This window comes from Takifugu flavidus, chromosome 7 (assembly GCF_003711565.1).
Source record: "Takifugu flavidus isolate HTHZ2018 chromosome 7, ASM371156v2, whole genome shotgun sequence".
NCBI lineage: Eukaryota > Metazoa > Chordata > Actinopteri > Tetraodontiformes > Tetraodontidae > Takifugu > Takifugu flavidus.
This window is the reverse complement of record NC_079526.1, coordinates 14,633,709-14,660,704: the sequence shown is the minus strand read 5'-3', so window position 1 is coordinate 14,660,704 and position 26,996 is coordinate 14,633,709. Positions and strand designations below refer to the sequence as shown.

Here is a 26,996-nt window from a genome sequence, read left to right as displayed (position 1 = left end):
TTCCATGAGGAATTAGGGCAGTCCTGAAGGCAGAAAGAGGTCCAACCCAGTGAGTATGAACCAGTTCTTATTCTAATGAGCTATTAGGGATGATGTTCTATCCCTCCAACTCTACTACATTCTAATATCATGTTCATGATTTTAAGTCGAATCAGTTTTTGGTTGATGAAGGTCAATATCTCCCCCCCCAACACCTCACTTACATATTTGCTCTACATGAACAACGTCTTGATGTTGCTGCAAATGATCTTTGAATATCCTGTTGCCCGTTCTAACGTGATGTGTTTAAGTCTCACCAGCACTGTTGGCTGAACAGTCATCGCTCACCGGTTAAGCTTTAAAGTGAAATCTTCACTGCTTCTTGTAACTTAATTTTGCGTCTATGACGAACAGATTTGTGGGTATTTTCTGCTGGTTTTCCATGGAGATGGAAACTGCTTCTAAAGCTGTAAGCAGAGGGCAGGAAGCCTGGTGCGGAAAGAAGGGCTGCCCTCTTCCTCTCCACACACCCTTTGTGATGTCATCGTTGTGATAATAAAGTGTTTGATTAACCATCAGCCTTCTGCCTGTGAACTGCACTTCCTGTTCAGAAGCGACTGCAGCTTCCACACAGAAATGGAGAGATGTGTTTGTTGGTTTTTAGAAACGTGCACACATTCCGAAACACTTTCACTTCAACTCTTCCCACTTCTCTCTGTTCATGTTGCACTGGATTTTATGTTGTAGGAATCCAGCTTCTTGCAACAGAAGCTGCAGTTTTAAAAAAAAAAGGAAAAGATTATTAATTGAAAACACTTTTTTATTAAAATAACTGAAAAGTCAATGCTCCCCAAACAGTCCACCTGGGGAAACCTGCCAATAAAACTCTATAGATCTCGCAGGCCAGCAGATTGTCGCAGTTGCAGATTGTTGTTATAATTTTACAGTGTTGTGCACGTCCAGCAAAGATGCATTCAAGCTCTTGGACTGATGATTATAACAGCGAAAACTCTTGTTCCCCACTCACACGAATCCACTCTTCTTGCCAAGCTAAGCTATGCTAAGCTAAAAATGGCTGGACTCAACTTCCTGTTCCCTGTAAACACTTGTGAATCCAGACCAAACCTGTGACAGTGAATGAGCACATTTCCCACATTTCCATGTAACACCTTGGTGTACAATACAAACTCCTAAGCTACTGGTTTTATTTGCATAGTCTGAAAATCACGACGCCCAAAAAAACGTTCAAACACACACACAGACGAATGTACACGTGACGCTAATCCATCCTTTCATGCTGTCCTGTCATCTGAAGAGTCACTTCTTCAGGTTTTCAACAGTCTCTATGCTTCCTGCTCAGGTCACTCCTGCAGGCTGCTGCTGTGGTGATGTGTGATGGTCCTCTGGTAGTCCTCCGAGGGGCTGACGTGCTCCGTGACTCCCGCGTGCTCGTAGTTGCGGTAGTAGTGGCCCCCCACCGGCTGGGCGTAGTACAGGAGCTGCCTGGAAAACAGCGGCTCCACCTGAAACACACAGAGGTTCGCACTTCAAACCATCGGATCTCTGAAGTGGAGCGAAGGCCAGTGTCAGGCCATCAGCTGCAGGTTTGAGATCTAGTCCAGATCTTCTCAGGGTTACTGAGCTGTAGCATCTGCACAGTCACCTGGACAGCGAGGGTCCGTCTGTGCCTTTGCGGGTCCAGACACTCGTCCCCAAAGCTCAGCAGGATCTGGAAGCGTGGCGGCGGTCGACCGTGGAGCCCGAAGCTCTGGATCTCTGATGGGGAGGGACGGCAGATTTAATACAGCAGCAGATGTGAGCGGTTGACTTTGAATTTCAGCAGAAATGTGTGACATTTAGGGTGATCGGAATGGAAAGTCTTAGTCACACCGTCTATGCAAACGTAATTATCTGTCATTTGATACGGCTGGAGCCCAAGGAGCATGTAGGAGGGGATAATGTGGCTGAGGCGTCACAACAATCTCAAAACCTTTTCTGTCAAATGTCTCAGATGACTTTAAAGGGGGACTTTTTCCTGAAATGTGGAGGTTAGACTGTGTTTACAGTAAATACTTTGATTCAAAAAATAAACAGGGTTCTTTTATTAGAACATTCACAACCAAAGAGGATGTAGCCCTTAAAGACTTCCAGTTCTGTCTGTCCCTGCAGACACATCTGTCCACATCTTAACGAACCTGAAGAAACGTTGTATGACAAATGTTATGTCTGGTGCTCATTTGAAGCCAGTTTTCCATGATCAGGAGGTGGAGGCTCAGGACCACCTTCACCCACCAGCACAGCTGTCAATCATGATGCCCCCCTCCCCCCAAAAGTGTGACACAATGACTATTCCGCTGTCACACCACCCAACCTTACAGTACATACGTTTTGCCGTATGAACAGATCTTTTTTATGTCTTGTAACACATTTCATTGATGTTTGAGGGAGTTAATTGGATGTTCTGTTTATAGTAAATCAACCCATTAGAAGAGAAGGGAAAGAAATTCAGACTTCTTAAAATCTGAATGCATCATATTTCTGATTTCATTAGAAAATTAGGGGGAAAAAATGTGGATTTTGACAAAAGTAGATCTCCTGAAATGCAGTTTCAGCCAGTTTTCAGACAAATGGTTGCGGATCACCAGCAGGGTTAGTGTGAGTCTGAAGACCAACAGCTGATCATCTCACCTGCCAAACAGTCCTGCGTGTGCAGGAGTTTATAGTTGACCTCCCGCTCCAGCTTGTTGGGCTTGTCTGCGTACTGGGCCGATCCTCTCTGCCAGTACACTCTGCTCTGGCACAGCCGGCGGGCGTAAAGGCCGTCGAGGCCCATCCACAGGAGCACGCCACTCTCCAGAGTGGATGGGGGACTTGAGGGGCCGTCATCAGTCCTCGGGGGCGAGAGGCTGTCCACAGGCAGGGGCACCACCTCCGGATTTCCAGGCTGCTGGTAGAGCTTGTCTTCCGGGGAGCATGGAGTGAGATGGCAGCCTTCCGGACTGGAGACGGTCACCTCCCTCACAGGACTGTCCCGGTAAAACACGGTCACGTGCAGGCGGAAGTCTGATGGAAGGAAACAGGCAAGTGGACGTGTTTTTGTGGTGCTTTGATGAGATTAAAGCAGAGGGATTTCTTAAAAATGGATTTGTTGTCAAAATGAGGTCGTTCAATGTAACCTCATTTGATGTCTCCAGTATTTTATTAAGTTTAGGTTGAGGGGATTGATCCTGATATGATCACCCCCAGAGTTCCTCAGTCCCCCCAGTTTCAGACAGGAAACACTGTCACACCTGAGTGTGTCTCTGCAGATCTTATGCTGGCGTCCAGAGCAAACGGCGACGACTGGCTGTCAGCAGGACTGTACGAGTAAATGGAGGCTCTGAGCTGGTATCCTGCACACACAGAGGAGCAGCTGAAGTACACGTGCACACGCACACGCAAGGCTGAAGCCTCTGCTACTGTTCATGTGTGACGGGCTGTACCGTTCTCCATGGAGGGGTTCTGCCACGGTAGGCTGCGGGGGGGACAGGGGCACTGGGTGAAGGACATCTCTGGCATGGAGGCTGCCTCCTGACAGTAATCCCTCCAATCACATTCTTGGATGGGCATAAACTGTGGCACCTGCAGTGCATCAAACCAATACTCAACGTGGTTTTCAGGCAAAAGTGACACATTTCAGTTTTTTAATGTGTACATCACGACTAATATACTCTGATATATGTTAATTACATCAGTAGAGAAAGAACCTTTTCTAGGGTGGCAGCATAATCTGCACAGGCCTCAATCCTGACTGGGCAAGAGTTAAAAAAAATCAAAAGTAATCCCAGAAATTCAGTCAAACTGAGCTGGTAATTACTGCCCAGGCCTTTGTGTTGCGTTTAAAACACTCCTGTGTTCATTAAATTCTTGATTTAACGTTGCCTCTGCAACAATATTTCTTCCTCCCTCATGTGGAAATCACCTGAGTTTGCAGGGCAGGATAGGACGGGTGCACTGGATAGCTCACTGGACTCAGGGGACTGTCCTCCTGTCGGGATCCTGCAGACAGAATAATGATGAAGGAGGAGATTTACACATCTCCACAGCACGCTGACATTCAGCACTGGCTTGTTGGTGAAGGTACTTTGACCTTTAATAGAGGCCAAATTAAAATTCAATGGATTTCTAAACCCACGACACTAAACCACAGCACTGAATTCATGTAGACTCATCGAGATACTCGTGCGTGCACTCACTTTTCTTGGCACCCTCCGGGACGATGCGGTACACTTTGTAGGGGTCCGAAATGTCCAGCTGGCTCCTCTCCACCAGCTCCTCGAAGTCGTTGCTCTTGTTGAGGGCGCAGCGCAGCCGCGTCTTCCAGGTCGGTGGGTCCGGTTTGTCGATCCCCTCCCGGAACTTGCCTTTAAACAGCGCCCAGGCCTGCGCACAGGGGTGTGTTAGAGGCGACGCACGGGGCTCTGCAGCCACGCTTCAAGCTGCAGAACAACTCTCATCAGAGTCCGAGGTAAAAAAAAATAAAATAAAACCCCCCCCCAAAAAAACCACTAATAATAATTCTTATAATGATATGAAGGAGAAGAGAATCTTTCCTGAAGACAAACTTTTTAAAAAAAATTTCGTCTTTGGAAGAGCGACCTGAGAAAAGGGCAGCAACGGCCACACGAATTAAAATTCATGCCTTCAAGTTGTCTCAAATGTGAGAAACGCATTTTAAGCTTTTAATTGCGGTTTTGTTTTAAAATGGCTCTTAGAATTATATCAGTTTCATGAATTAGAATTGTGAAAAGGTGTTTCGTACTCTTCGTACTCATTCAAAAGTGAGGAAAACTGCACATGTGGTGGAAATGTGCGGGAGGTTGTTTGATTCGTATAATTAACTTCACTGTTTCATTCAGCACATCGTACTCTGTAAAACGGCTCATCTGTGGAACATCTGTCCGTGCGCCTGAAGCGCACCTGAAGTCCCGTGTCCTCCCCTGGAAGATGGGGGTTACCTTGAAAAGCGCGGCATCCTCGTCCCGGTTGTAGTCCTGTTTCCCTGCGTGCTTCCACGGTATCCTGAAGATGGTCTTTTCATCATTCTCCCACACCAGGCCGGGATATTTGCCGCAGTCCACCTGTTCGATGAGCCACTGGCGCAATTTGCCGTTGCCGCTGCTGCCCGAGCCTCCGTAATCCAGGTCCGCGCTCATCTCTGCGCAGGTTCTGTGTTGCGCTGCACTGACACAAGTGTGAAACAAAGTTCAGTAAAGTTGGCTTCACCCAGTTCCCCCGCACAGACCCAACAGAAACTCTTCTACAGCGTGACCAATCTGATCTTACCTGCGAAACTCGAAATCCGTCAAGTTTTGAAATCAATCACCCCCAGACGCCCTCATCATCACTGCTGGCCCGCTTAAATCCTGCAGCCTATCGCACAAGAGGGCGGAGACAGACTCGGTGATGCTCAGGAAGAAACAACCTGCAGCTGCCGCTGTGTGTGCGCTGCGCATCTTTACGCGCCGGCGCCTGAGCTCCAGTAATACACCGGGGAAACCCTGCAGGCCTCAGCCTGTGAGTGTCACACACCCGCACACGTGGAAATCGTGGCGTGGAGACAAAAACACTTCTCTGAAATGATTCACTTTGACGAAAAGTAGCTGCGGTCCGGCAGCAAAAGTCAATGAGGACAAATAAAGCGTTTATGGAAGCCTGAACTCTATTCATGACATTAATGCAAAGCACTTTAATGCAAAGCACAGCCACGCGACGCTGCCGGCACTGAGATAAAGTATATCAGAATAACTCAATGGATTATTAAAAAAAAAAAAAAAAGTCCAATGTGACTTTTTGATCTTGAGGTTTTATCTTCTGTGTGATGCTCCTTTGGTTTTGTCACAGATGTGTGTATTCTGTGTTGAATCAGAAACGATTTGAGATTAATGTGGAACGTCCATCTGAGCCAAACTCGAACCTTCTGAAGAGCCCGGAGGCCTCTGAGGTACTTCTTTTATTTATTACGGGTCCTTTTAGAAGTTAGAGAGGGACAGGAAGCCCCATGAATCCATATTAGGAAAAGAATCACATTTACAGAGTCATTAAAAAAAGAAAACACTAAATGACAGATTTTCTATAACTGAGTAATTACACATATTTATTACTAAGTAACAGTGATGAAATTGTTAAGCAATAACTCGGTGGAGTTCTCTGACCGAGTTTCCGGGATTCTCATGCTCTCCGACTTTAATCTTCATATTTGGAGAGGACGAAGCATGTCAGTAGTGATGGGGGTGCAAACGTCGGAGTGTGTGTTCAGAGAATGACGTTGCATGTACATGTTTCCGCCTTGTCATGCTTGACCACTCTTGCGTGTTGTTTTGACAGTTAGAGGTGAGGACATGGCTTTTTTTTAAAAAAAATTTGAAATGGCATTAAAAAAGCCGCTTGTCCCGTTCCTGCACCTGCAGAGACCAGATTGGTGTTCCGTCTGCAGCCTTTCTGTACGTGCACCAGCGTCAGAAAGAAAGCGCTGCTTTCCTCAGGTTGTGCTGCTGAGAGCTTTCTGAGCCAACAGCGCTTCCACCTCCTCTTCATCGTTGAAGGAGTTCTTCCCGTATCGGTCCTTCCACCAGGCCTGATACTGGACACAGCAGAAAGACAGAGGTTCAGCTTCGCATGGGACACTTTTCACACGTCCTGTCCAAAACTGATGAGATAATAACTGTCCTCCGTCCTGTGGCACAAACACAAGCGGTAAAAGAAAAAGAACTCGTGAAGAGCGACTTCCATAAATCCCCTTTCAGACAGAGAGCGGAGGGGAAGATAGGAGGTGTGAGGAAGAGGAGCAGGAGGAAGGGTGGAGGAGGAGAGGGTGGGAGGAAGGAGCAGAGAAAGCAGAAGAAGAGAGGAAGACAAGAGGAAGAGGAGGCAGAGAGGAAGAAGAAGAGTTCTTAGCTGAGAGCAAAGGGGAGATGATATTTTCCCATTCTTATACAGGAAGCAACCTTTCATAGGGGTGATGATGTCACCCATCTGCACCTCCGCAGGAGTGATTTGGGATTCAGACGTCACCACTCACTTCTGTCAGTTCCGTGTTTTCAAACTCCTCCAGTTGCCTCAGGAATCCCAGGTTGGGGCCGGCGCACGGACGGGCTGACCTCACCGCCGCCAGAGACTCCACCCACCCGCGACCCGTCACCGTCATGATGTAGGCCACCACCAAGGTGACGCTGCGGGACACTCCTGCAACACTGACACACAATCACAGCAGCACTCAGCTGCACTGACCATTTATTCACAATCTCTTGCCTAATGTCGCACAAAGTGAAACACACACACACACACACGGGCACACACACCCACCCCACCTCCCCGAAGCTGTGGTTAACTGCGCTTTTATATTAGGGAAGATGAAAGGAGATGAAATTTACAATGAAAGTAATTAGCAAAGTTGTGTGTTTGGTGATTGTGATGTGGCTGAAAATGAAAATAAAACAGGACATCAGTAATAAAAACCTTCAACATTCTAAATAAAACACACAAAAAAGGAAAAAAGCAATCATGCGGTAAAATAGGCTGCGACCTGTAAACGTATAAACTCTAAAATAACCTCTCCTCGTTAGAATCTTCCACACATGTGCTTAAGCACTGAGGAGTAATGAAGCGCGAGTGTGTGGCTCACCAGTGCACGAGGCAGCCCTCTCCTTTCAGTCGGGACTCGTGAATAAACATGATGCTGTCTCTGAAGTACTGAGTCCTGCAGCATAAACATGATGTCACACTCATGAGATGTTTCAATCTTTTCATTGAGCTTGACTTCACTTCATTAGAGAGCCTAATGGGGCCACCGTTACCCCTGTAAATGTGCCTTATGTGCGACGTTCTGACCGTTTTGGTTTGGCCTGTACTCACAGGTTTTGCCTGGAATGATCTGCAGCAGATATGCAGAGGTATGTCATGTCCTGGATGGAGATGGAGGCAGAGTTTTCCCATTAGAGAGAGAATAACCTCCACGTCAACCTATTAAAAATATGTCTGTATGACAGTAAAAAGAGTCAGATCACCTGCTTGAACACAGTTCCTGTTTCCAAAGAGATGGGACGACCCCCATATTTTGCCCCTCTGACCCTGCTGTGTGTGTGTGTGCATGTGTGTGTGTGTGTGTGGGTGTGTGTGTTACAATGCACCTGACAGCTGATGATACAGTACATGTAGAGGACAGAAACTGTCCTGTCCTGCTATGACTGCACCATTGCAATGAAAAAAAAACCCAAGCTCCCTAGGGCTTATCAAGCTTGGAAGTGTTTCAGACTGGTTAGCACACACATGCACACACACACACGCGCGCACACACACACTTACACTACACAACATGAATGCAAACAAATGAGAAGATGCAAACAAAGCAGTCATCTCCTGGCTGAAGAATAAATCCCTCTTTGTCTTCAGTTCCAGAGAAACGATGAACAAATTTAAAAAAGAAAAAAGCTCAGATTTATTAAACATTTTTTAAAATTTTGCATACAGTAAATGGCACCTCTGACCTCTGAGACCTGCCTTCAAGCTGCCTTCTAAGAAATGGGGCTACAGTTTGACTGTTTGCTATGCAAATAAACCATCCCATCTGGCTTTTTGGGCCGGTTAGTCATGACCGAAAAAAAGCAGCGTCACCCTGGCACAAAAGGCCTCCTGCCAGGAAACGGAACGAGCCGCTGAGCGGAGCTCGGAGATGGACACAATTTCAGTTGGAACTGTTTTCTAACGTCGCGGTGGTTGACCAGTTTTGGTAGCGATACTGTAATGGGAGTTTCTCTTCACTGTGAAATGGACAGAGAAAGGCTACTGAAATATCGGGGCCCTCGGCGCGCTCGCTTTCAACAAGAAAAGATGAAAGTTGTGAAAGCCAACATTGGAAATCAAGAATTTCAGTGAAATGTTCAGTCTGACTGTGTGAGCGAAGGAATCGATGAATCGAAATCACTCTGGAAGGTTAATGACAAACCACAACTGCTGGGTTGGATGGTTCGTCGTCGGCTTTTCTACATCTGGAATGGAAGGAAATTTTTGTACTTTCCCCCAGCTGGGTTCCCACACTCGCGCTGTCCATACGTCTGTCCCCTCCCCTCACACACTGACAATCAATGCCCGAAAGTCTTCCCATGTTCCACGTTCTCTGGTGAAATCGCATTGATACGGATGCGTGTTGGTTCACATCTGCATCACAGCTACACCACTCGGCTATTCTGGTTCTGACTCCTCCCGGTGACCGTGCGTCGCAGAACAGGTGATGAAATCTGGTGAATTCCAAATTTTCAGTGATTCAAGGTCGAAGGACTTTCCAGGCAAAACAGAAAATAAGAACAACCAACTTTCACACCTATTGAAGTGGTCTCTTTGAAAAGCCTTTGATGAAACCAGAGACATAATTTTGGGGTTACGCAACATTATATAAGAAGCAACTCAGCAGAGAACAACTATTTCTATAGAATGTATAACACGTATGTATGAAGTATGGAACAATGTGATAATTCCTGTATTAGTCAGCTGAGAGGCCAGATCACTGAATTCTTCAAATGTGTCACAACACCTTGGATTATGGGATGCATGACCCATGCTCAGCCACAAAGACATCAAAAACCAACCACGAATGTGACAATATAATAAAGTTGATACAAGATATTGTTAGAGAGCTCTCCAGACGAGTGCAGCAGCAGCATGGCAGCGTCGTCAGCGCTGCGTTGACGGGGTCACAAGGGTCAATGTAAGACACGGTGGGGGGTGGGGGGGGTCGTCTCACCTCCAGGAGGGGCGCCGCTGTGTCATGGATGGACAGAATGTGGGTGATGTTGTGCTGCGCCAGCAGCTTCTCATCTCGTGCATCTGCCAATCAGAGCAAACTTTGAGCTTTTGCACATTTGCTCCATCCAATTTACATTCAGTGCTCACGAACGACCAACACTAAATAAAGAATCTTCTACCCAACAACAGCCCCCCCTTCTTTAAACTGCCCAAGGCAAACGTGGCCTTCTGGCTAAGAGGTGTCGCTTCTGGTTTGAACTGAAAGAAAAACCGGAAAACCAATGTTTCTAAAACAGCAGCAGCTTGGGCCAAAAGCAAGAAACTGTAATTGTTCTAATCAAATTTTGTTCTTTAAAAGGAAGCCATTTTTTTCTACTTCAGACAGATGTACGTTTGGCTATTTTCTTTTCATGTTTTGCAAGTGTGCAGGATGCTGGTGCCATTTGTTCGAGATAAAAGTGAAATGATGCTCCCGGAATTACAGCGGCTGGTGCTAAACTCTAAGATTATAGTTTTCAGAAGTCATCATGAAGGACAAAGTTAATCGGTCATCAAAGTGTCAGTTTTTATCAAACGTACTGTCCTATCATGGGAGTCTTTGGCCTGGACGGCAGCCAGGACGCTCGAGGTCATGAAATGAGTCAGCGTAGGTCATTAAAAACACTTTTCTGTTTGGTGTCCTGTTGCTGATAACATTAAAGGTTAAAAGATTGAAGCAATAAAACTGTTGACTGTATCCTGTCAGTAATAACTGGTCAGCTGCTTCCACCTAGAAAACATTCATTACCATAAATAAATGAATTCCAAAGTTACTGTAAAAATCAACTAATCTTTGAATCAATAATTGGTGGTTGGGCTAATACCAAAATCATAAATTTAATAATAATAATATTTATTTTTCATGGTTCAGTATCTAACGATCATACTACACGGTTTATTTATTGATTAATCAGGGGGGAACTCACATTATTTCGCAATATCTGATCAGATATTGAAGCGACACCAGGGTCAGGGGTCAGAACAAATGGACAGAAATGGACATTTAACCAGAAGGATTTCCTCATTTTTACTGCTGTGTCCAATGCTGGTGCTGATTTTCAGTCCTGGGTTGGAATGAATCAGTGATCACGGATGGATGGAGGTTCGAACAGTCTGAACGTGCTGATCTTCGGCTGATTTGGAGGGTGAGGTGGCCCAGTTTCGTCAAGGGAAAGGGGTTTTTTATTTTAGTGCATGGTGGCTTTTGTGAAGAAAAAAAAAGAAAAATTTGTCCAAAAATGCAGCCGATTGTTGCCAGTCTAATTACCTTTATTAATTTTGAGCTGCAACTAAAACACTGATGATCTGTTTTCCAGTTTAGTTTTCACCACTTCCTGTTGTTCAGAGATAAATGTTCAAAATATCGAACTCTGACGGATCACCGATCTGACTGAGATTATCTTGAAACAAAGATGATCCTTTCCTGTGCAGAAAGGCGGGGACAGCCCCCACACTGTGGAGTGCCCCCTCCCACATTAACCCCTCAAATTACTTCCTCCACCTCTGCACACTCATACAGGAGGAAACAACTACAAATTATGCCTGTTTTACATCATAATTCACTCTGGCCTCGTCATTCTACCATGTGACTGATCTACTCTATAGAAACTGAGCTCAGTGTAGCATCTCACCACATACCCCCCCCCCCCCCCGGCCCCTCACACACACACACACACCACCACCACCACGTATGAGGAACTGAAACATTCTCTTCATTATCCTGGAAATAGTCTTCATCCACCCGGCCAGGCGGGCAGTCTTACCTTTGATATTTCCAAGATAAAGATCAGGAAGGACCTGAAAAAAAAAAATTCCACATTCATCCCAGAAAAGGATGCTGAGATGGTAAAAAGTGCAGAGTCGTGATGGCCTACCTTATTAATTCCGTTACCCATCTCAGCCAAACGTCTGACAATCAAAAAGAAATAATAATTTATTATTACCAATGTGGGGTTTGGCTGCCGCGACCACTCTGTCTGCCCCTGACGACCGGTTCACCACGACCCGGAGTACCGTGGAGCCTTTCACAGACGTTCTGGGAGCTGCTGGGATGAGGTAATGTGACCTTAGCTGTGGAGAGCGCTGCGTGGATATTTATATTTAGCCCAGCAGAGGGTCATGGGACTGTGGACGGGCACATGCCAAACACATGCGGATGGGTAATGGCAGGAGGACAAAGGTCCACGGCTCCATATCCGCTGAGCACTTTTACCAAAACTACAGTTTTCAAACTTTATCACAAGCATCTTCATTTTTTCAAGCATGTTTGATCACTTTTAGCTTCTGCTTCTCTTCTTTCTGTCTAAAAGTCTAAAAGTCAGACTGATCATTGTCCATGTTGATGGCTGCACAAAAAGGCTTTTTAAGTTGGAATTTCTTTCTTTCTTTTTATTTCTACTTGGTTAAGCTATAAAATGACATCGTGGTGGCAACATTTGCAGCTACAGATGTATTAATAACCTGGAAGAACATGAGCATTTCCCTCTCTTCGCGTGTTCATACATGAATTACTGTCAGGAAGCCACAACTGCATGTGGTTGGTGTGTGGACAGATTGTATTTATCAGCAAATTTGTTCACTGGTTAGAACCCGGCCCGGAGATGGCTGGAGAAGCCCTCCTGACTTATTTAAAATTATGTGTGCTGTTTACGTCGGCCTGTTCCGGTAAATTCTACTCAATCTTTCACACATCACACTGAGGTGACGGGGTTATTTTTAGCCGCCGTTGTTGTATTGTGTGTTTCCGTGGGTAGTTTGTGCCCGCGCTGACACTCTCCTAGACAGACGCAGTGGGGGTGTTTACAAAAAGTCGCACGTCTACGAGAACTGACAAGTCAAAACCCGGGGTCAAAATTGATAATAATAATAATCATGAAATCTAAAAGAAACAAAAAAAACAAACCAAAAACGGCTTGATCATTGAATCATTTCTTTAGTATTCAAATATTTTTTTAATACGATTAGTTTCACTGATTAAGAAGCAGAGAAATAAAGTGATAAGTTGGTGTAAGTACACACCAATGTGCAATATTTTAGAACAACAGAGCAGTTGCTCGTTGCAGCCACTAGGTGGCAAAACACGCAAGAAAGAAGAGATGAGCAGGGAAGGTTTTCTACTGTTTTCTTTCTTTTAGCCAGACATTGAAAAATAAAATAAAACGAACAACATAAAATGTGGCGTGAAGTATTGCAAGACTAGTCAGTATTTCAGTAAAGCCAGACTAGATAAGAGGTTTTCAATTGTGTCCATTTTATCTTCATGATGCTTGACGTTGCCTTTAATTGTGGTGAAGGTGGAGCTTCCGTTCCATAAACCCCGAGGACGAGTGGACGGTGACCTTGGACGACTACCGAGACATGGCAGCGACTCTCTCGACTTTTGTAACCGAGGCTGTGACGGTGGTTCCGTTTAGCTGCTTGTTGAGAAACTACAAAAAACAAACAGATCCCAAAGAGAAGGCATCAGGAAAGAGGGAGTCCCCTCACCACACTCTCTGTTGTCCTGAATCTTGTCTCATGTCTCAGGTCTACCTGTTGGACCGCCTGCAGGATGATGTCATCACTAAGTCCTCCCACTGAAGACATCTTCACCTGGATAAATGCTCGCGACACAATGCCTGTCAGGAGGACACCAATGGTTTGACTGAAGAAATCGGCTTCAACAACAGCAGCTATTGCTGTGAATGATTAAAGTCCCGCAATAACGATGCGAAAATGATGAAAACACGTTTTTGCTCGTTTGACTATTCCTGATTTTCCATGATTATAGAACAAAATGTGACAAATACCAGTTCTGGTGTCCTGAGAGGTGGTTGATGATTCTGCATCTCTGCCCACAGTAGTTAATCCTGCTGGGTCTCTGGTGGCACTGGTGGTAGTTTGATGAGTTGTCAGGGTAGTTGTGCTTGGAGTCGTGCTGGTTGCTGCTGTAGTTGACTGACTGGTCGGGACAGTTGTGCTTGGAGTCGTGCTGGTTACAGTGGTTGTAGTTGGCTGAGTTGTCAGTGTAGTTGTGCTTGGAGTCATGCTAGTTGCTGCTGTAGTTGACTGAGTTGTCAGGGTAGTTGTGCTTGGAGTCACGCTGGTTCCACTGGTGGTAGTTTGCTGAGTTGTCAGAGTAGTTGTGCTTGAAGCCATGCTAGTTGCTGCTGTAGTTGACTGAGTTGTCTGGGCAGTTAAGCTTGGAGTCATGCTGGTTGCTGCTGTAGTTGACTGACTGGTCAGGACAGTTGTGCTTGGAGTCATGCTGGTTACAGTGGTTGTAGTTGGCTGAGTTGTCAGTATAGTTGTGCTTGGAGTCATGCTGGTTGCTGCTGTAGTTGACTGAGTTGTCAGGTAGGGTAGTAGTGCTTGGAGTCGTGCTGGTTGCTGCTGTAGTTGACTGACTGGTCAGGACAGTTGTGCTTGGAGTCATGCTGGTTACAGTGGTTGTAGTTGGCTGAGTTGTCAGGACAGTTGTGCTTGGAGTCATGCTGGTTACAGTGGTTGTAGTTGGCTGAGTTGTCAGTGTAGTTGTGCTTGGAGTCATGCTAGTTGCTGCTGTAGTTGACTGAGTTGTCAGTGTAGTTGTGCTTGGAGTCACACTGGTAGGAGTGGTGGTAGTTGGTTCAGTTGTCATGGTTGTTGTGCTTGGAGTCACGCTGGTTGCACTGGTGGTAGTTGGTTCAGTTGTCATGGTAGTTGAGCTTGGAGTCATGCTGGTTGCACTGGTGGTAGTTTGCTGAGTTGTCAAGGTAGTTGTGCTTGGAGTCACACTGGTAGGAGTGGTGGTGGTAGTTGATTCAGTTGTCATGGTTGTTGTGCTTGGAGTCACGCTGGTTGCACTGGTGGTAGTTGGTTCAGTTGTCATGGTAGTTGTGCTTGGAGTCATGCTGGTTGCACTGGTGGTAGTTTGCTGAGTTGTCAGGGTAGTTGTGCTTGGAGTCACACTGGTAGGAGTGGTGGTGGTAGCTGGTTCAGTTGTCATTGGTGGTACTTTGCTGAGTTGTCAGTGTAGTTGTGCTTGGAGTCATGCTAGTTGCTGCTGTAGTTGACTGAGTTGTCAGGGTAGTTGTGCTTGGAGTCATGCTGGTTCCACTGGTGGTACTTTGCTGAGTTGTCAGTGTAGTTGTGCTTGGAGTCATGCTAGTTGCTGCTGTAGTTGACTGAGTTGTCAGGGTAGTTGTGCTTGGAGTCATGCTAGTTGCTGCTGTAATTGGCTGAGTTGTCGGTGTAGATGTGCTTGGAGTCATGCTAATTGCTGCTGTAGTTGGCTGAGTTGTCAGGGTAGTTGTGCTTGGAGTCACGCTAGTTGCTGCTGTAGTTGACTGAGTTGTCAGGGTAGTTGTGCTTGGAGTCATGCTGGTTGCTGCTGTAGTTGACTGAGTTGTCAGGGTAGTTGTGCTTGGAGTCGTGCTGGTTGCTGCTGTAGTTGACTGACTGGTCAGGACAGTTGTGCTTGGAGTCGTGCTGGTTACAGTGGTTGTAGTTGGCTGAGTTGTCAGTGTAGTTGTGCTTGGTGTCATGCTGGTTGCTGCTGTAGTTGACTGACTGGTCAGGACAGTTGTGCTTGGAGTCATGCTGATTACAGTGGTTGTAGTTGGCTGAGTTGTCAGTATAGTTGTGCTTGGAGTCATGCTAGTTGCTGCTGTAGTTGACTGAGTTGTCAGGGTAGCTGTGCTTGGAGTCATGCTGGTTGTTGCTGTAGTTGACTGAGTTGTCAGGGTAGTTGTGCTTGGAGTCGTGCTGGTTGCTGCTGTAGTTGACTGACTGGTCAGGACAGTGGTGCTTGGAGTCATGCTAGGTACTGCTGTAGTTGACTGAGTTGTCAGGGTAGTTGTGCTTGGAGTCATGCTAGTTGCTGCTGTAGTTGACTGAGTTGTCGGGGTAGTTGTGCTTGGAGTCATGCTAGTTGCTGCTGTAGTTGACTGACTGGTCAGGACAGTTGTGCTTGGAGTCATGCTATTTGCTGCTGTAGTTGACTGAGTTGTCGGGGTAGTTGTGCTTGGAGTCATGCTAGTTGCTGCTGTAGTTGACTGAGTTGTCAGGGTAGATGTGCTTGGAGTCATGCTAGGTACTGCTGTAGTTGACTGAGTTGTCAGGTAGTTGTGCTTGGAGTCATGCTAGTTGCTGCTGTAGTTGACTGAGTTGTCGGGGTAGTTGTGCTTGGAGTCATGCTAGTTGCTGCTGTAGTTGAATGAGTTGTCAGGGTAGTTGTGCTTGGAGTCATGCTAGTTGCTGCTGTAGTTGACTGAGTTGTCAGGGTAGTTGTGCTTGGAGTCGTGCTGGTTGCTGCTGTACTTGACTGAGTTGTCGGGGTAGTTGTGCTTGGAGTCATGCTAGTTGCTGCTGTAGTTGACTGAGTTGTCAGGGTAGATGTGCTTGGAGTCATGGTAGGTACTGCTGTCGTTGACTGAGTTGTCAGGGTAGTTGTGCTTGGAGTCATGCTAGTTGCTGCTGTAGTTGACTGAGTTATCGGGGTAGTTGTGCTTGGAGTCATGCTAGTTGCTGCTGTAGTTGACTGAGTTGTCAGGGTAGATGTGCTTGGAGTCATGCTAGGTACTGCTGTAGTTGACTGAGTTGTCAGGGTAGTTGTGCTTGGAGTCATGCCAGTTGCTGCTGTAGTTGACTGAGTTGTCGGGGTAGTTGTGCTTGGAGTCATGCTAGTTGCTGCTGTAGTTGACTGAGTTGTCGGGGTAGTTGTGCTTGGAGTCATGCTAGTTGCTGCTGTAGTTGACTGAGTTGTCAGGGTAGTTGTGCTTGAGTCTTGCTAGTTGCTGCTGTAGTTGACTGAGTTGTCAGGGTAGTTGTGCTTGGAGTCATGCTGGTTACAGTGGTTGTGGTTGGCTGGGTTGTCAGGGTAGTTGTGGTTGGAGTCATGATAGTTGCTGCTGTAGTTGACTGAGTTGTCTGGGCAGTTGTGCTTGGAGTCATGCTAGTTGCTGCTGTAGTTGACTGAGTTGTCAGGGTAGATGTGCTTGGAGTCATGCTAGGTACTGCTGTAGTTGACTGAGTTGTCAGGGTAGTTGTGCTTGGAGTCATGCTAGTTGCTGCTGTAGTTGACTGAGTTGTCGGGGTAGTTGTGCTTGGAGTCATGCTAGTTGCTGCTGTAGTTGACTGAGTTGTCGGGGTAGTTGTGCTTGGAGTCATGCTAGTTGCTGCTGTAGTTGACTGAGTTGTCAGGGTAGTTGTGCTTGGAGTCTTGCTAGTTGCTGCTGTAGTTGACTGAGTTGTCAGGGTAGTTGTGCTTGGAGTCATGCTGGTTACAGTGGTTGTGGTTGGCTGGGTTGTCAGGTAGTTGTGGTTGGAGTCATGATAGTTGCTGCTGTAGTTGACTGAGTTGTCTGGGCAGTTGTGCTTGGAGTCATGCTAGTTGCTGCTGTAGTTGACTGAGTTGTCAGGGTAGATGTGCTTGGAGTCATGCTAGGTACTGCTGTAGTTGACTGAGTTGTCAGGGTAGTTGTGCTTGGAGTCATGCTAGTTGCTGCTGTAGTTGACTGAGTTGTCGGGGTAGTTGTGCTTGGAGTCATGCTAGTTGCTGCTGTAGTTGACTGAGTTGTCGGGGTAGTTGTGCTTGGAGTCATGCTAGTTGCTGCTGTAGTTGACTGAGTTGTCATGGTAGTTGTGCTTGGAGTCACGCTGGTTCCACTGGTGGTAGTTTGCTGATTTGTCAGGGTAGTTGTGCTTGGAGTCATGCTAGTTGCTGCTGTAGTTGACTGAGTTGTCGGGGTAGTTGTGCTTGGAGTCATGCTAGTTGCTGCTGTAGTTGACTGAGTTGTCAGGGTAGTTGTGCTTGGAGTCGTGCTGGTTACAGTGGTTGAAGTTGGCTGAATTATCGGGGTAGTTGTGCTTGGAGTCATGCTAGTTGCTGCTGTAGTTGACTGAGTTGTCGGGGTAGTTGTGCTTGGAGTCATGCTAGTTGCTGCTGTAGTTGACTGACTGGTCAGGACAGTTGTGCTTGGAGTCATGCTAGTTGCTGCTGCAGTTGACTGAGTTGTCGGGGTAGTTGTGCTTGGAGTCATGCTAGTTGCTGCTGTGTAGTTGACTGAGTTGTCAGGGTAGATGTGCTTGGAGTCATGCTAGCTACTGCTGTAGTTGACTGAGTTGTCAGGGTAGTTGTGCTTGGAGTCATGCTAGTTGCTGCTGTCGTTGACTGAGTTGTCGGGGTAGTTGTGCTTGGAGTCATGCTAGGTACTGCTGTCGTTGACTGAGTTGTCAGGGTAGTTGTGCTTGGAGTCATGCTAGTTGCTGCTGTACTTGACTGAGTTGTCGGGGTAGTTGTGCTGGGAGTCATGCTAGTTGCTGCTGTAGTTGACTGACTTGTCAGGGTAGATGTGCTTGGAGTCATGCTAGGTACTGCTGTAGTTGACTGAGTTGTCAGGGTAGTTGTGCTTGGAGTCATGCTAGTTGCTGCTGTAGTTGACTGAGTTGTAAGGGTAGTTGTGCTTGGAGTCATGTTAGTTGTTGCTGTGGTTGACTGAGTTGTCAGGGTAGTTGTGCTTGGAGTCATGCTGGTTGCTGCTGTACTTGACTGAGTTGTCAGGGTAGTTGTGCTTGGAGTCATGCTAGTTGCTGCTGTAGTTGACTGACTGGTCAGGACAGTTGTGCTTGGAGTCATGCTAGTTGCTGCTGTAGTTGACTGAGTTGTCAGGGTAGTTGTGCTGGGAGTCATGCTAGTTGCTGCTGTAGTTGACTGACTTGTCAGGGTAGATGTGCTTGGAGTCATGCTAGGTACTGCTGTAGTTGACTGAGTTGTCAGGGTAGTTGTGCTTGGAGTCATGCTAGTTGCTGCTGTAGTTGACTGAGTTGTAAGGGTAGTTGTGCTTGGAGTCATGTTAGTTGTTGCTGTGGTTGACTGAGTTGTCAGGGTAGTTGTGCTTGGAGTCATGCTGGTTGCTGCTGTACTTGACTGAGTTGTCAGGGTAGTTGTGCTTGGAGTCATGCTAGTTGCTGCTGTAGTTGACTGACTGGTCAGGACAGTTGTGCTTGGAGTCATGCTAGTTGCTGCTGTAGTTGACTGAGTTGTCAGGGTAGTTGTGCTTGGAGTCATGCTCGTTGCTGCTGTAGTTGACTGACTGGTCAGGACAGTTGTGCTTGGAGTCATGCTAGTTGCTGCTGTAGTTGACTGAGTTGTCGGGGTAGTTGTGCTTGGAGTCATGCTAGTTGCTGCTGTAGTTGACTGAGTTGTCAGGGTAGTTGTGCTTGGAGTCACGCTGGTTCCACTGGTGGTAGTTTGCTGATTTGTCAGGGTAGTTGTGCTTGGAGTCATGCTAGTTGCTGCTGTAGTTGACTGAGTTGTCGGGGTAGTTGTGCTTGGAGTCATGCTAGTTGCTGCTGTAGTTGACTGAGTTGTCATGGTAGTTGTGCTTGGAGTCGTGCTGGTTACAGTGGTTGAAGTTGGCTGAATTATCGGGGTAGTTGTGCTTGGAGTCATGCTAGTTGCTGCTGTAGTTGACTGAGTTGTCGGGGTAGTTGTGCTTGGAGTCATGCTAGTTGCTGCTGTAGTTGACTGACTGGTCAGGACAGTTGTGCTTGGAGTCATGCTAGTTGCTGCTGCAGTTGACTGAGTTGTCGGGGTAGTTGTGCTTGGAGTCATGCTAGTTGCTGCTGTAGTTGACTGAGTTGTCAGGGTAGATGTGCTTGGAGTCATGCTAGCTACTGCTGTAGTTGACTGAGTTGTCAGGGTAGTTGTGCTTGGAGTCATGCTAGTTGCTGCTGTCGTTGACTGAGTTGTCGGGGTAGTTGTGCTTGGAGTCATGCTAGGTACTGCTGTCGTTGACTGAGTTGTCAGGGTAGTTGTGCTTGGAGTCATGCTAGTTGCTGCTGTACTTGACTGAGTTGTCGGGGTAGTTGTGCTGGGAGTCATGCTAGTTGCTGCTGTAGTTGACTGACTTGTCAGGGTAGATGTGCTTGGAGTCATGCTAGGTACTGCTGTAGTTGACTGAGTTGTCAGGGTAGTTGTGCTTGGAGTCATGCTAGTTGCTGCTGTAGTTGACTGAGTTGTAAGGGTAGTTGTGCTTGGAGTCATGTTAGTTGTTGCTGTGGTTGACTGAGTTGTCAGGGTAGTTGTGCTTGGAGTCATGCTGGTTGCTGCTGTACTTGACTGAGTTGTCAGGGTAGTTGTGCTTGGAGTCATGCTAGTTGCTGCTGTAGTTGACTGACTGGTCAGGACAGTTGTGCTTGGAGTCATGCTAGTTGCTGCTGTAGTTGACTGAGTTGTCAGGGTAGTTGTGCTTGGAGTCATGCTCGTTGCTGCTGTAGTTGACTGACTGGTCAGGACAGTTGTGCTTGGAGTCATGCTCGTTGCTGCTGTAGTTGACTGAGTTGTCAGGGTAGTTGTGCTTGGAGTCATGCTAGTTGCTGCTGTATTTGACTGAGTTGTCAGGGTAGTTGTGCTTGGAGTCATGCTCTTTGCTGCTGTAGTTGACTGACTGGTCAGGACAGTGGTGCTTGGAGTCATGCTCGTTGCTGCTGTGTAGTTGACTGAGTTGTCAGGGTAGTTGTGCTTGGAGTCATGCTCGTTGCTGCTGTAGTTGACTGAGTTGTCAGGGTAGTTGTGCTTGGAGTCATGCTGGTTACAGTGGTGCTGCTGGTGTTGGTTTGCTCAGTCGTCAGGGTAGTTGTGCTTTCAGCCATTGTTGTCACTTTAATTTGAAATACTTTAAATCAACAATTTTGAAGATTAAACAATAACTTTACAATTTTATCCAAAGTCCAGTTTTCATGAAAAAGGAATCAATCATTACCTGATGAGGAATTCAAATATCCAAGGAAAAATATCCAGCAAAGGCTTTTTCTTTTCATCTTTAGTGCTGTAGCTTCTCACTTCTTCGCTTGTCAACTCGAGAATTTATGTTGTGTCTTCCCTTCGTCTTTTTAAACCAGTCCTCCGCTCTCGGGGCTTACAAAAAAAAAAAAAAATCTGTTAACCAATAACAAATCTTCAGAAAAAATTAAATAAATGCCTAAAAATAATTCTCTCTCTCCCTCTCTCCTTTATTTTTCTATTATTTTATTAAAACGATGGAGGTGTTCAGCTGTGCGGTTGTCATATTGTAACTCATTGGAATGTTCAGCTTAGGTGTGTGTTGGTGAAATTCTCAGTAATTACCCATTGTGTGGCTGAAGGAAATGAATTTCAAGTTTGAGGAAATAGCATCCAAAAAAGGAGTGGGAAGGTACCTGTGGATTAATGCATTGTCAATCTTTGACTACTCACAGCTCTTGACATTACTATTGTGTATTCAGTCTGTCACACTGACATGCTAATGGCAGAATCACCATTTGGAAATTAGGAATACACATTTGTAGAGACACTGTTTCAACAGCTGTTTTGGGGCTCAATGGCACATATGTGCAGGGGTCTGGGATCTAACCATTTCTATCACTGACCGTCCAAGTGAAGTTAAATATTTTCATAAAAAAGAACTATTTTACTAGCCACTAAATTGCTAAATAAATTAAATTGGTCTCGGATTTGACTGTAATAAGAGACCCAGGATCGAATTTCTCTTTAATTAACCTGTATTCACTATGGTTCCTACAAGCACGTTGTATCGTCGGTCCTTTTAAGTGTAACACACGTTGCGCATGCGCACTCGCTCCATGATCCGACAACGGCTAACTCGTTCAGGTTGCTTTCCTTTGGGAAACGTCTGTCCAAATCAAAGAGTAGTTTTGCGTTTTCTGGGGAAATTTGGTGAGGGTTGTTTTTATAAAACTGAAGCAACGTTGTCGATTCAGCGTGTAGTTTTCAGACTTTTGTCTCTTAGCCACCCAAACGGTACTGATCATTGCTGTTAAACTTAGCCTTGTTACTTCTCTCGCTTCTCCACGCCTAAAGATTAAATATTTCGCCATCTGACACATAAGTCGGGTTTTAGTTTATCTAAATCAGCCTTTATTGCAGCATATATGCGACCTTGGACTTGCCACATCCCCGTATAGCGCCTTACAGCGATCTGCAGTCAGATAATGTGAACGTTGCATTGTCAAGCGGAGATGGACCGAGAATTATTGAAGCACTGTCTGGTGTTTCACGGCGAGTCTCTGCTCAGCAAAGTGAAATGTGAGCAGAAGGAAAACCCTGACTTCCAGGCGGTGATATCTGATCTTTCTAAAGCTTCCTATGAGAGGTAGGTCACAAACAACCCCTGGAGGCCTTTCTTCATTTCCAGTGTTTCCATGAGGAAAGTGAATCAACCTGCGTGTTGCCCGAGTTTGACCCATTGTCCCACTATTGTAGAGACCAGTATAAGTGTTAAAAGTATCTTAGCGATGGAGTTGAGGGGTTCCAACACAGTTTTGCTGTATCAGATCAGCACAGACGGCCAAAAGACATGAAAAACTCTCAAAGTTATTCATAGATGAGCTTCTGGTGGACAATTCTGTTTTCTTTGTTGTACAGGAGGGATGATGGAAAGAGCAACCCACTTGTTGAGCAGTTTGTTGCCCGGAAGGCTGACATCCTGTTCTGCCCCTCATGGAGGACTGCGACTCACCGAGAGGAGGAAGATGAAGAGGAGGACGCAGCTGCAGGTGCTTGTTTCTGTCACAGGTTCTGGAGAACATGGACGTGGAAGATGGTTATAGGATGAACAGGCTGTAGTAACACTAAAAGTGTGATCAGATATGGCCCGATAAGATATATATATATATATATATATATATATACCAATTCAGGTAGAGAAAACAAATGCTTCTTGTTCCTCAGAGCCATATGCCATCATGCCACCCCTGGAGATATTCATGGAGGTGTCGTATGAGGAACGAAGAGCCATGCTGTACAGGGACCTGGAGCGAGGAGACGTCGTGATCGGAAGGATCAACAACATCAGAGAATACGGCTTCTTTCTCACTCTGCTTTGCACAGCAGTCGGACTGAAGAGAGACATAGAGGATCTGGAGTTGTCGGTCGGTGCAGCAGCAATAAATCTAACACCTGCATACAAGTCTTGTTAGTGGGACAGGACTCTAGTCTCCATCTTCCTTCCATCCCTTCATCCCTTCATCTCTGCTCACATCTGTACAGGCTCTGTGTCACATTAGAGAGATCCCCTCCACTGGCAGCCATGATGATCCTCTGTCCTACTACCAGACTGGGGACATAATCAGAGGTTAGTCTCTCCCTGCTCTGCTTTCATATTCATTCTTTTATTTTAATCTTCAGGCAAATAGTCTTACATAATTTCTTTGCTTTTCAACACGCAGCTGCGGTGAAGGATATCGACCGCTACCAGGAGAAAATCACAGTGTCCCTCCAAAAGGCCTCCCTGTCTCCCATTATGCAACACATCAAACTTGGTGTTGTTGCCAGCGACGAGCTGCCGAAACACTACAGGTAACAGCAGAGTCAAAATGAAATTTCACAGAAATCTTCACTTCTCTGTGAAGTTTGTAATTCACACGGCGACTCTGTGCCCCCCCCCCCTCCAGTCTTAGCCTCCGTGCTGCAACAGACACGAGTCAGACATATGAGTCTATACTGAGGGGTTGCCATGGTTACCACAACCCCTCTGTGGTGGACTACCTGCTCGAGAAAGTGGGGATCAGTGACACCCACCCACCGTCGGTGATGAGGGGGCTACAAAGGTCAGTTAGTGCGAATTTTAGCGTTGTTTTTCAATCTTTTTATCTTTAGCATCCTGTATGACAATAGGATTTTCAAACCCTTTCCATTCCTGCATCTTTTCTTTACAGCAAATTCTTCAAAGAGGAGGATTTTGCTTCTGTAATTCGGAAGAAACAGTCTGCATCCTGGGCCCTGAAGTGGTAATTTTGAAATTTAGGCTCAGCACTAATCCATAATATAGGGTGCACACAAAAGATCCTGCTCCTTAGAATCCACATACATCTGCCCCACACTGATCCATAGGTAGCTCCTGCATCAGCAGCTTATGAATGTGTGATTGGTTATTGTACGTTTGTCTCTGTGGGAACAGATGAATACAGAACTAATGTTCCGCCGCTTGAACCCTTCAGGAACTAAAGTGGGGGGACACTAGTCCTTGCCCTCGGCTGTCCATGAAAGTTCTATCCGTGCATCTCTAATGGGTGGATTCTCTTTTGTGCCTTCAGTGTGCGTTCAGGTGTGGATCACTTCAAACATGGCCGCCACGTGGAAGCCATGAATGAGTACAATAAGGCCTTGGATATTGACACCAACAACGTGGAAGCGCTGGTGGCGCGAGGAGCTCTGTGAGTTTCTTCTTATATTTGCATACATTTATAAGCCCCAGGCACCATTTATTTGATGGGTGATCGTTGGAGGAGGTTCATAAAAGCAGAAGTGTTGCAAATTGGAATTACAGTTTAGAGCCAGTGATGGGATTGCAGCTCTGTTTAATAATCCACAGGTATGCGAACAAAGGCAGCATCATGAAGGCCATCACAGACTTTGAATTGGCTCTGGACAACTGCCCGGATCATCGCAACGCCAAGAAGTACCTCTGTCAGACCCTGGTGGAGCGAGGAAGACAGTGAGCATTGGCGCAGTAGACAACAGAGCGCTAACTCCAGATTAGCTACCGGATTAGACTGTTGAGCTCGTAACCTCAAATTTGTCACCATCTAACTAAAATTTACCACATTTAAGTTGTTAAAATCAAAAGAATGACCGTTTTCAGTGGTTTCACGTCCTTTTTTTGTTCTCATTGGTGTTGGATAATTGTATAGTTGGATTCAGCCTCCATCTCTGATCTGAATGTGCTGATCTGTTCGGACTGTATAAACAGTGCAGGGAGTCGGCACAAATGAGGTTTATTCATGTAAGAGTAATACTGAGGCGCCTGCAGGCATAGGAGAGCTGATGGGAAGCTCGTCAGGATTGCAGTTCTTCTCGTTCTCGCGATCTTATTATTCAACTCTGTGTCAAGGCTCGAAGAACAGGAAAAACTGGTGACAGCAGAGGGACTGTACAGGAGAGCTCTGGACCTGGATGATGCCAGCGCGGAGGCTCAGGAGGCCCTGCGCAAGATCACAGAGACCATACAGGTGAGCCATTACTCAGCGATCATCTCTCAGTTCTTATTATGGGCTGTTGGTGTGCCAACAGTAGCCCCGCAGGACGCACAAGGGTCAAAGTGAACTCTTAGTAAGGCTGCAGTTGTTGAAACCTCCATCAAAAACCTTTTTCCTGAGCTCCAGCCCTCTTGGAATGTTATTTTAACTCAGTTTGTTGGTTAGTTCGTTAGTTTTTTCTGCTGTAACTGTGATTTATGTAATACTGATGAATGTTCTGGTCTTTGTCTCTGCGATGCCGGGATTCTGACCTCCAACCCTTTTTTTGCCCTCGTCTTCTCACCTGCCTTGCGGGGCTGGAAAATAAACCTGTCCGATGACGACGGCTCCTGTGTCCTCTGCTGATGGCCGTGTCCCGTGGTCCAAATACGGTAACGTCAAAATCGTCTTTGTCTCGCTGGGAAACAACTCTGTTTTATTTCTTCTGCTCATCTGCTGCTTCTGGTGTTGGATCCCACCGATCTTCTGTGGTAATGACACGTGTTTTCATTCATTTTGCCACATTCTTCTGGCCTTGGCTCTAACTCTCCCCCACATTAAACAAACCATTAAATGAACGACTCTGGGATCTCTGCACGTGCGGTTTTGGCGCCTCTGTGGCCGTCTGCCTGCCTGTATCATGTCTTGCCTCCGCTGGAAACTGTAAAGAAATCCATTCGCCTACGAGAAGAAGCGCTGCAGAAGGATCAGGTGACGGTTAAGAGCGGCCAGACCAGCGCTGACAAATTGCGTAAGATCTTAAAAGAGGAGAAAAGGTGAGTTGGTTCTGGTGTGTTTCATGTTCGGAAGGTGACGTGCTGCAGATTAAAACAGGTCACCAGGATAACAGCAGTTCATTTTAGTCTTTGACACATTTCAGTGATGTTTATTTCCCCCCCCATAAAACAAACAGGTGGGTGTGTCTGGAATGAAATGAATCAGCTGTTTTGACAAAACAAGTGAGCGAGTATCGTTTGCACAGGTTGAAGAGAAAACAGAAGAGATCAGCCTCCTCCTCTCCGTCATCTTCGCCTTCTTTGAGAAGCTCCTCCTCCTCCTCTTCTTCATCTTCCTCTCGTAGGAGGTCCAAAAAGAAAAAAAAGAAGAAGCACAAGTCCGAGCAGGGAAGCAGGCGCCATCGCAGAGTCTCCTCACGGGAGAGCAGGAGGAGTGAGGAGGAAAGGGGCAGGAAGGACAACAAGGAGGAGGAAGAGGAGGAGTGGTACCCCGCCCCCTCCAACACCTCTGCCTCCTTCCTCAACCGGAAGGGAGGTCCAGGTTTGGAGGAGGAGGTGGAGGAGAGAAGGAGCAGTCAGCTTTATGCTCTGTCAGCAGATTACGATAGATCAGATTCTTTATGCAAAGGGAGAAAGAGGGGAGACAAAGAGCAGGACAAGATGAAGAGCAGCAGGAATAGTCCAGAAAGGGCAGAGCGGACCAACAGGGGCAGAGATGAGAGCAGGAGAGACTCCAGGAGAAGCAGCATAGAGGAGGAGAACAGGAGAAGAACGTCCTGCTCGTCCACCGAGGCCGAAAATTCACAGAAGGTGAACGTGAACCAGGTGGAGGTCAGGAGGCCAGACAGGAGGAGCTCTTGTGAAGGTGGTGGGTATAGAAACAGGGGGTGGCAGGAGCACCCTGACAATGGACAGATGGAGAAGGAGGGCAGGGAGGAGAGAGCAGAGAGAGAGAGCAGCAGGTCAGGAGGAGGGAGCAGTTCGAGGTCGCAGGGTTCAGGGGGCAGTTTGACCTCAGCAGGAAGGCCCAGGAAAGACCTCCCCTCCAACCTGCTGGACATTTTCAGCCAGATTGCTCAGTTTGAGAAGGAAAAGGGAATCAAACCAAAATAATAAATCAAAACGAGCGAAGGAAATTCTCACTTGGGTTCCGCACGTCACTGATTTCACCGTCCTGTCAGTGAGCTCGTGTTGCCTTCAGTGTTCCAGGAAATCTTAATTTGGAGTTCTTCTAAATGAAACAGGCTGCTGAAAAGCTGAATTCACTGTTCACCTGAATGTTAAACAGCGTCGCTGACGCAAAGCAGCGCGTCTCCACTCCGCGGGGACGAAGTCAGAGCTGCAGACTTTGGTTTTCTCCTTTGTGCCATTCTTTTTTTTTACTCTTCTTGAACTTGAACATTGCGCCTGTTTGCTGATGTGCGGTTGCAACTCTTCCTCTTGTATCGAGACTGACGAGTCAATAAAGTGTCAGCTGCCGCGTTG

At 46.5% G+C, this 26,996-nt stretch overlaps 5 protein-coding genes across 14 annotated transcripts; 1 reads left to right on the top strand and 4 right to left on the bottom strand.

The window, feature by feature from the left end:
* Positions 1-1,140: 1,140 nt before the first annotated feature.
* LOC130528487 (interferon regulatory factor 4-like) lies at positions 1,141-5,608 on the bottom strand. 2 transcript variants are annotated; one of them, XM_057037921.1, is made up of 9 exons: positions 5,305-5,608; positions 4,977-5,202; positions 4,215-4,401; positions 3,941-4,017; positions 3,462-3,600; positions 3,270-3,371; positions 2,668-3,042; positions 1,643-1,755; positions 1,141-1,502 (listed from the first exon to the last, which is right to left on the bottom strand). In XM_057037921.1, exons 2-9 carry the CDS (start codon positions 5,172-5,174, stop codon positions 1,341-1,343), a joined length of 1,353 nt encoding a protein of 450 aa, XP_056893901.1. In that variant the 5' UTR covers positions 5,175-5,202; positions 5,305-5,608; the 3' UTR covers positions 1,141-1,340. The 2 variants fall into 2 exon arrangements, with proteins under 2 accessions (XP_056893901.1, XP_056893900.1); XM_057037920.1 differs by having other exon boundaries at positions 4,977-5,197; positions 5,305-5,607.
* Positions 5,609-5,936: 328 nt separating this feature from the next.
* On the bottom strand, positions 5,937-11,977 carry LOC130528488 (dual specificity protein phosphatase 22-B-like). 9 transcript variants are annotated; one of them, XM_057037922.1, is made up of 7 exons: positions 11,673-11,912; positions 11,562-11,595; positions 8,025-9,840; positions 7,873-7,922; positions 7,643-7,717; positions 7,040-7,211; positions 5,937-6,694 (listed from the first exon to the last, which is right to left on the bottom strand). In XM_057037922.1, exons 3-7 carry the CDS (start codon positions 8,169-8,171, stop codon positions 6,500-6,502), a joined length of 639 nt encoding a protein of 212 aa, XP_056893902.1. In that variant the 5' UTR covers positions 8,172-9,840; positions 11,562-11,595; positions 11,673-11,912; the 3' UTR covers positions 5,937-6,499. The 9 variants fall into 9 exon arrangements, with proteins under 9 accessions (XP_056893902.1, XP_056893904.1, XP_056893905.1 ...); XM_057037924.1 differs by having other exon boundaries at positions 9,758-9,840; positions 11,673-11,882; XM_057037925.1 differs by having other exon boundaries at positions 5,937-6,601; positions 11,673-11,877.
* A 928-nt stretch (positions 11,978-12,905) lies between these two features.
* LOC130528698 (uncharacterized) lies at positions 12,906-14,111 on the bottom strand. Its single transcript, XM_057038366.1, has 3 exons — positions 13,587-14,111; positions 13,330-13,415; positions 12,906-13,226 (listed from the first exon to the last, which is right to left on the bottom strand). Exons 1-3 carry the CDS (start codon positions 14,098-14,100, stop codon positions 13,146-13,148), a joined length of 681 nt encoding a protein of 226 aa, XP_056894346.1. The 5' UTR covers positions 14,101-14,111; the 3' UTR covers positions 12,906-13,145.
* Positions 14,111-19,858, bottom strand: LOC130529081 (mucin-2-like; the record flags this gene model as incomplete). The annotated part of the gene is made up of 4 exons (XM_057038975.1): positions 14,111-14,777; positions 15,236-15,327; positions 18,923-19,253; positions 19,449-19,858. Coding segments are annotated over 4 exons (1,500 nt in total), but the record flags the coding sequence as incomplete, so codon positions are not given.
* Positions 19,859-21,353: 1,495 nt separating this feature from the next.
* Positions 21,354-26,996, top strand: ttc14 (tetratricopeptide repeat domain 14). Its single transcript, XM_057038364.1, has 12 exons — positions 21,354-21,911; positions 22,184-22,314; positions 22,490-22,689; positions 22,808-22,892; positions 22,987-23,116; positions 23,212-23,367; positions 23,476-23,547; positions 23,854-23,973; positions 24,132-24,254; positions 24,651-24,768; positions 25,444-25,550; positions 25,757-26,996. Exons 1-12 carry the CDS (start codon positions 21,778-21,780, stop codon positions 26,622-26,624), a joined length of 2,244 nt encoding a protein of 747 aa, XP_056894344.1. The 5' UTR covers positions 21,354-21,777; the 3' UTR covers positions 26,625-26,996.

Bases quoted from the DNA above. Each gene is read 5' to 3' on its own strand.
- LOC130528487 (XM_057037921.1), bottom strand. From the start codon at position 5,174: ATGAGCGCGGACCTGGATTACGGAGGCTCGGGCAGCAGCGGCAACGGC. The intron at 3,601-3,940 runs GTGATTTCCACA...GATGCACTGCAG, and splicing joins ATCCTGCCCTGCAAACTCAG to GTGCCACAGTTTATGCCCAT. The intron at 3,372-3,461 runs GTACAGCCCGTC...CTGTGTGTGCAG, and splicing joins GAACCCCTCCATGGAGAACG to GATACCAGCTCAGAGCCTCC.
- LOC130528488 (XM_057037922.1), bottom strand. From the start codon at position 8,171: ATGTACTGTATCATCAGCTGTCAGGTGCATTGTAACACACACACCCAC. The intron at 7,923-8,024 runs GTGATCTGACTC...ATCTCCATCCAG, and splicing joins CAGGAACTGTGTTCAAGCAG to GACATGACATACCTCTGCAT. The intron at 7,212-7,642 runs GTGAGCCACACA...ATTGTGTGTCAG, and splicing joins GAGGGCTGCCTCGTGCACTG to TGTTGCAGGAGTGTCCCGCA.
- LOC130528698 (XM_057038366.1), bottom strand. From the start codon at position 14,100: ATGACTCCAAGCACAACTATACTGACAACTCAGCCAACTACAACCACT. The intron at 13,416-13,586 runs GTATTTGTCACA...TCCTCCTGACAG, and splicing joins CTCTCAGGACACCAGAACTG to GCATTGTGTCGCGAGCATTT. The intron at 13,227-13,329 runs GTAGACCTGAGA...TGTTTTTTGTAG, and splicing joins TCCTGCAGGCGGTCCAACAG to TTTCTCAACAAGCAGCTAAA.
- ttc14 (XM_057038364.1), top strand. From the start codon at position 21,778: ATGGACCGAGAATTATTGAAGCACTGTCTGGTGTTTCACGGCGAGTCT. The intron at 22,315-22,489 runs GTGCTTGTTTCT...CTTGTTCCTCAG, and splicing joins AGAGGAGGACGCAGCTGCAG to AGCCATATGCCATCATGCCA. The intron at 23,368-23,475 runs GTCAGTTAGTGC...TTTTCTTTACAG, and splicing joins GTGATGAGGGGGCTACAAAG to CAAATTCTTCAAAGAGGAGG.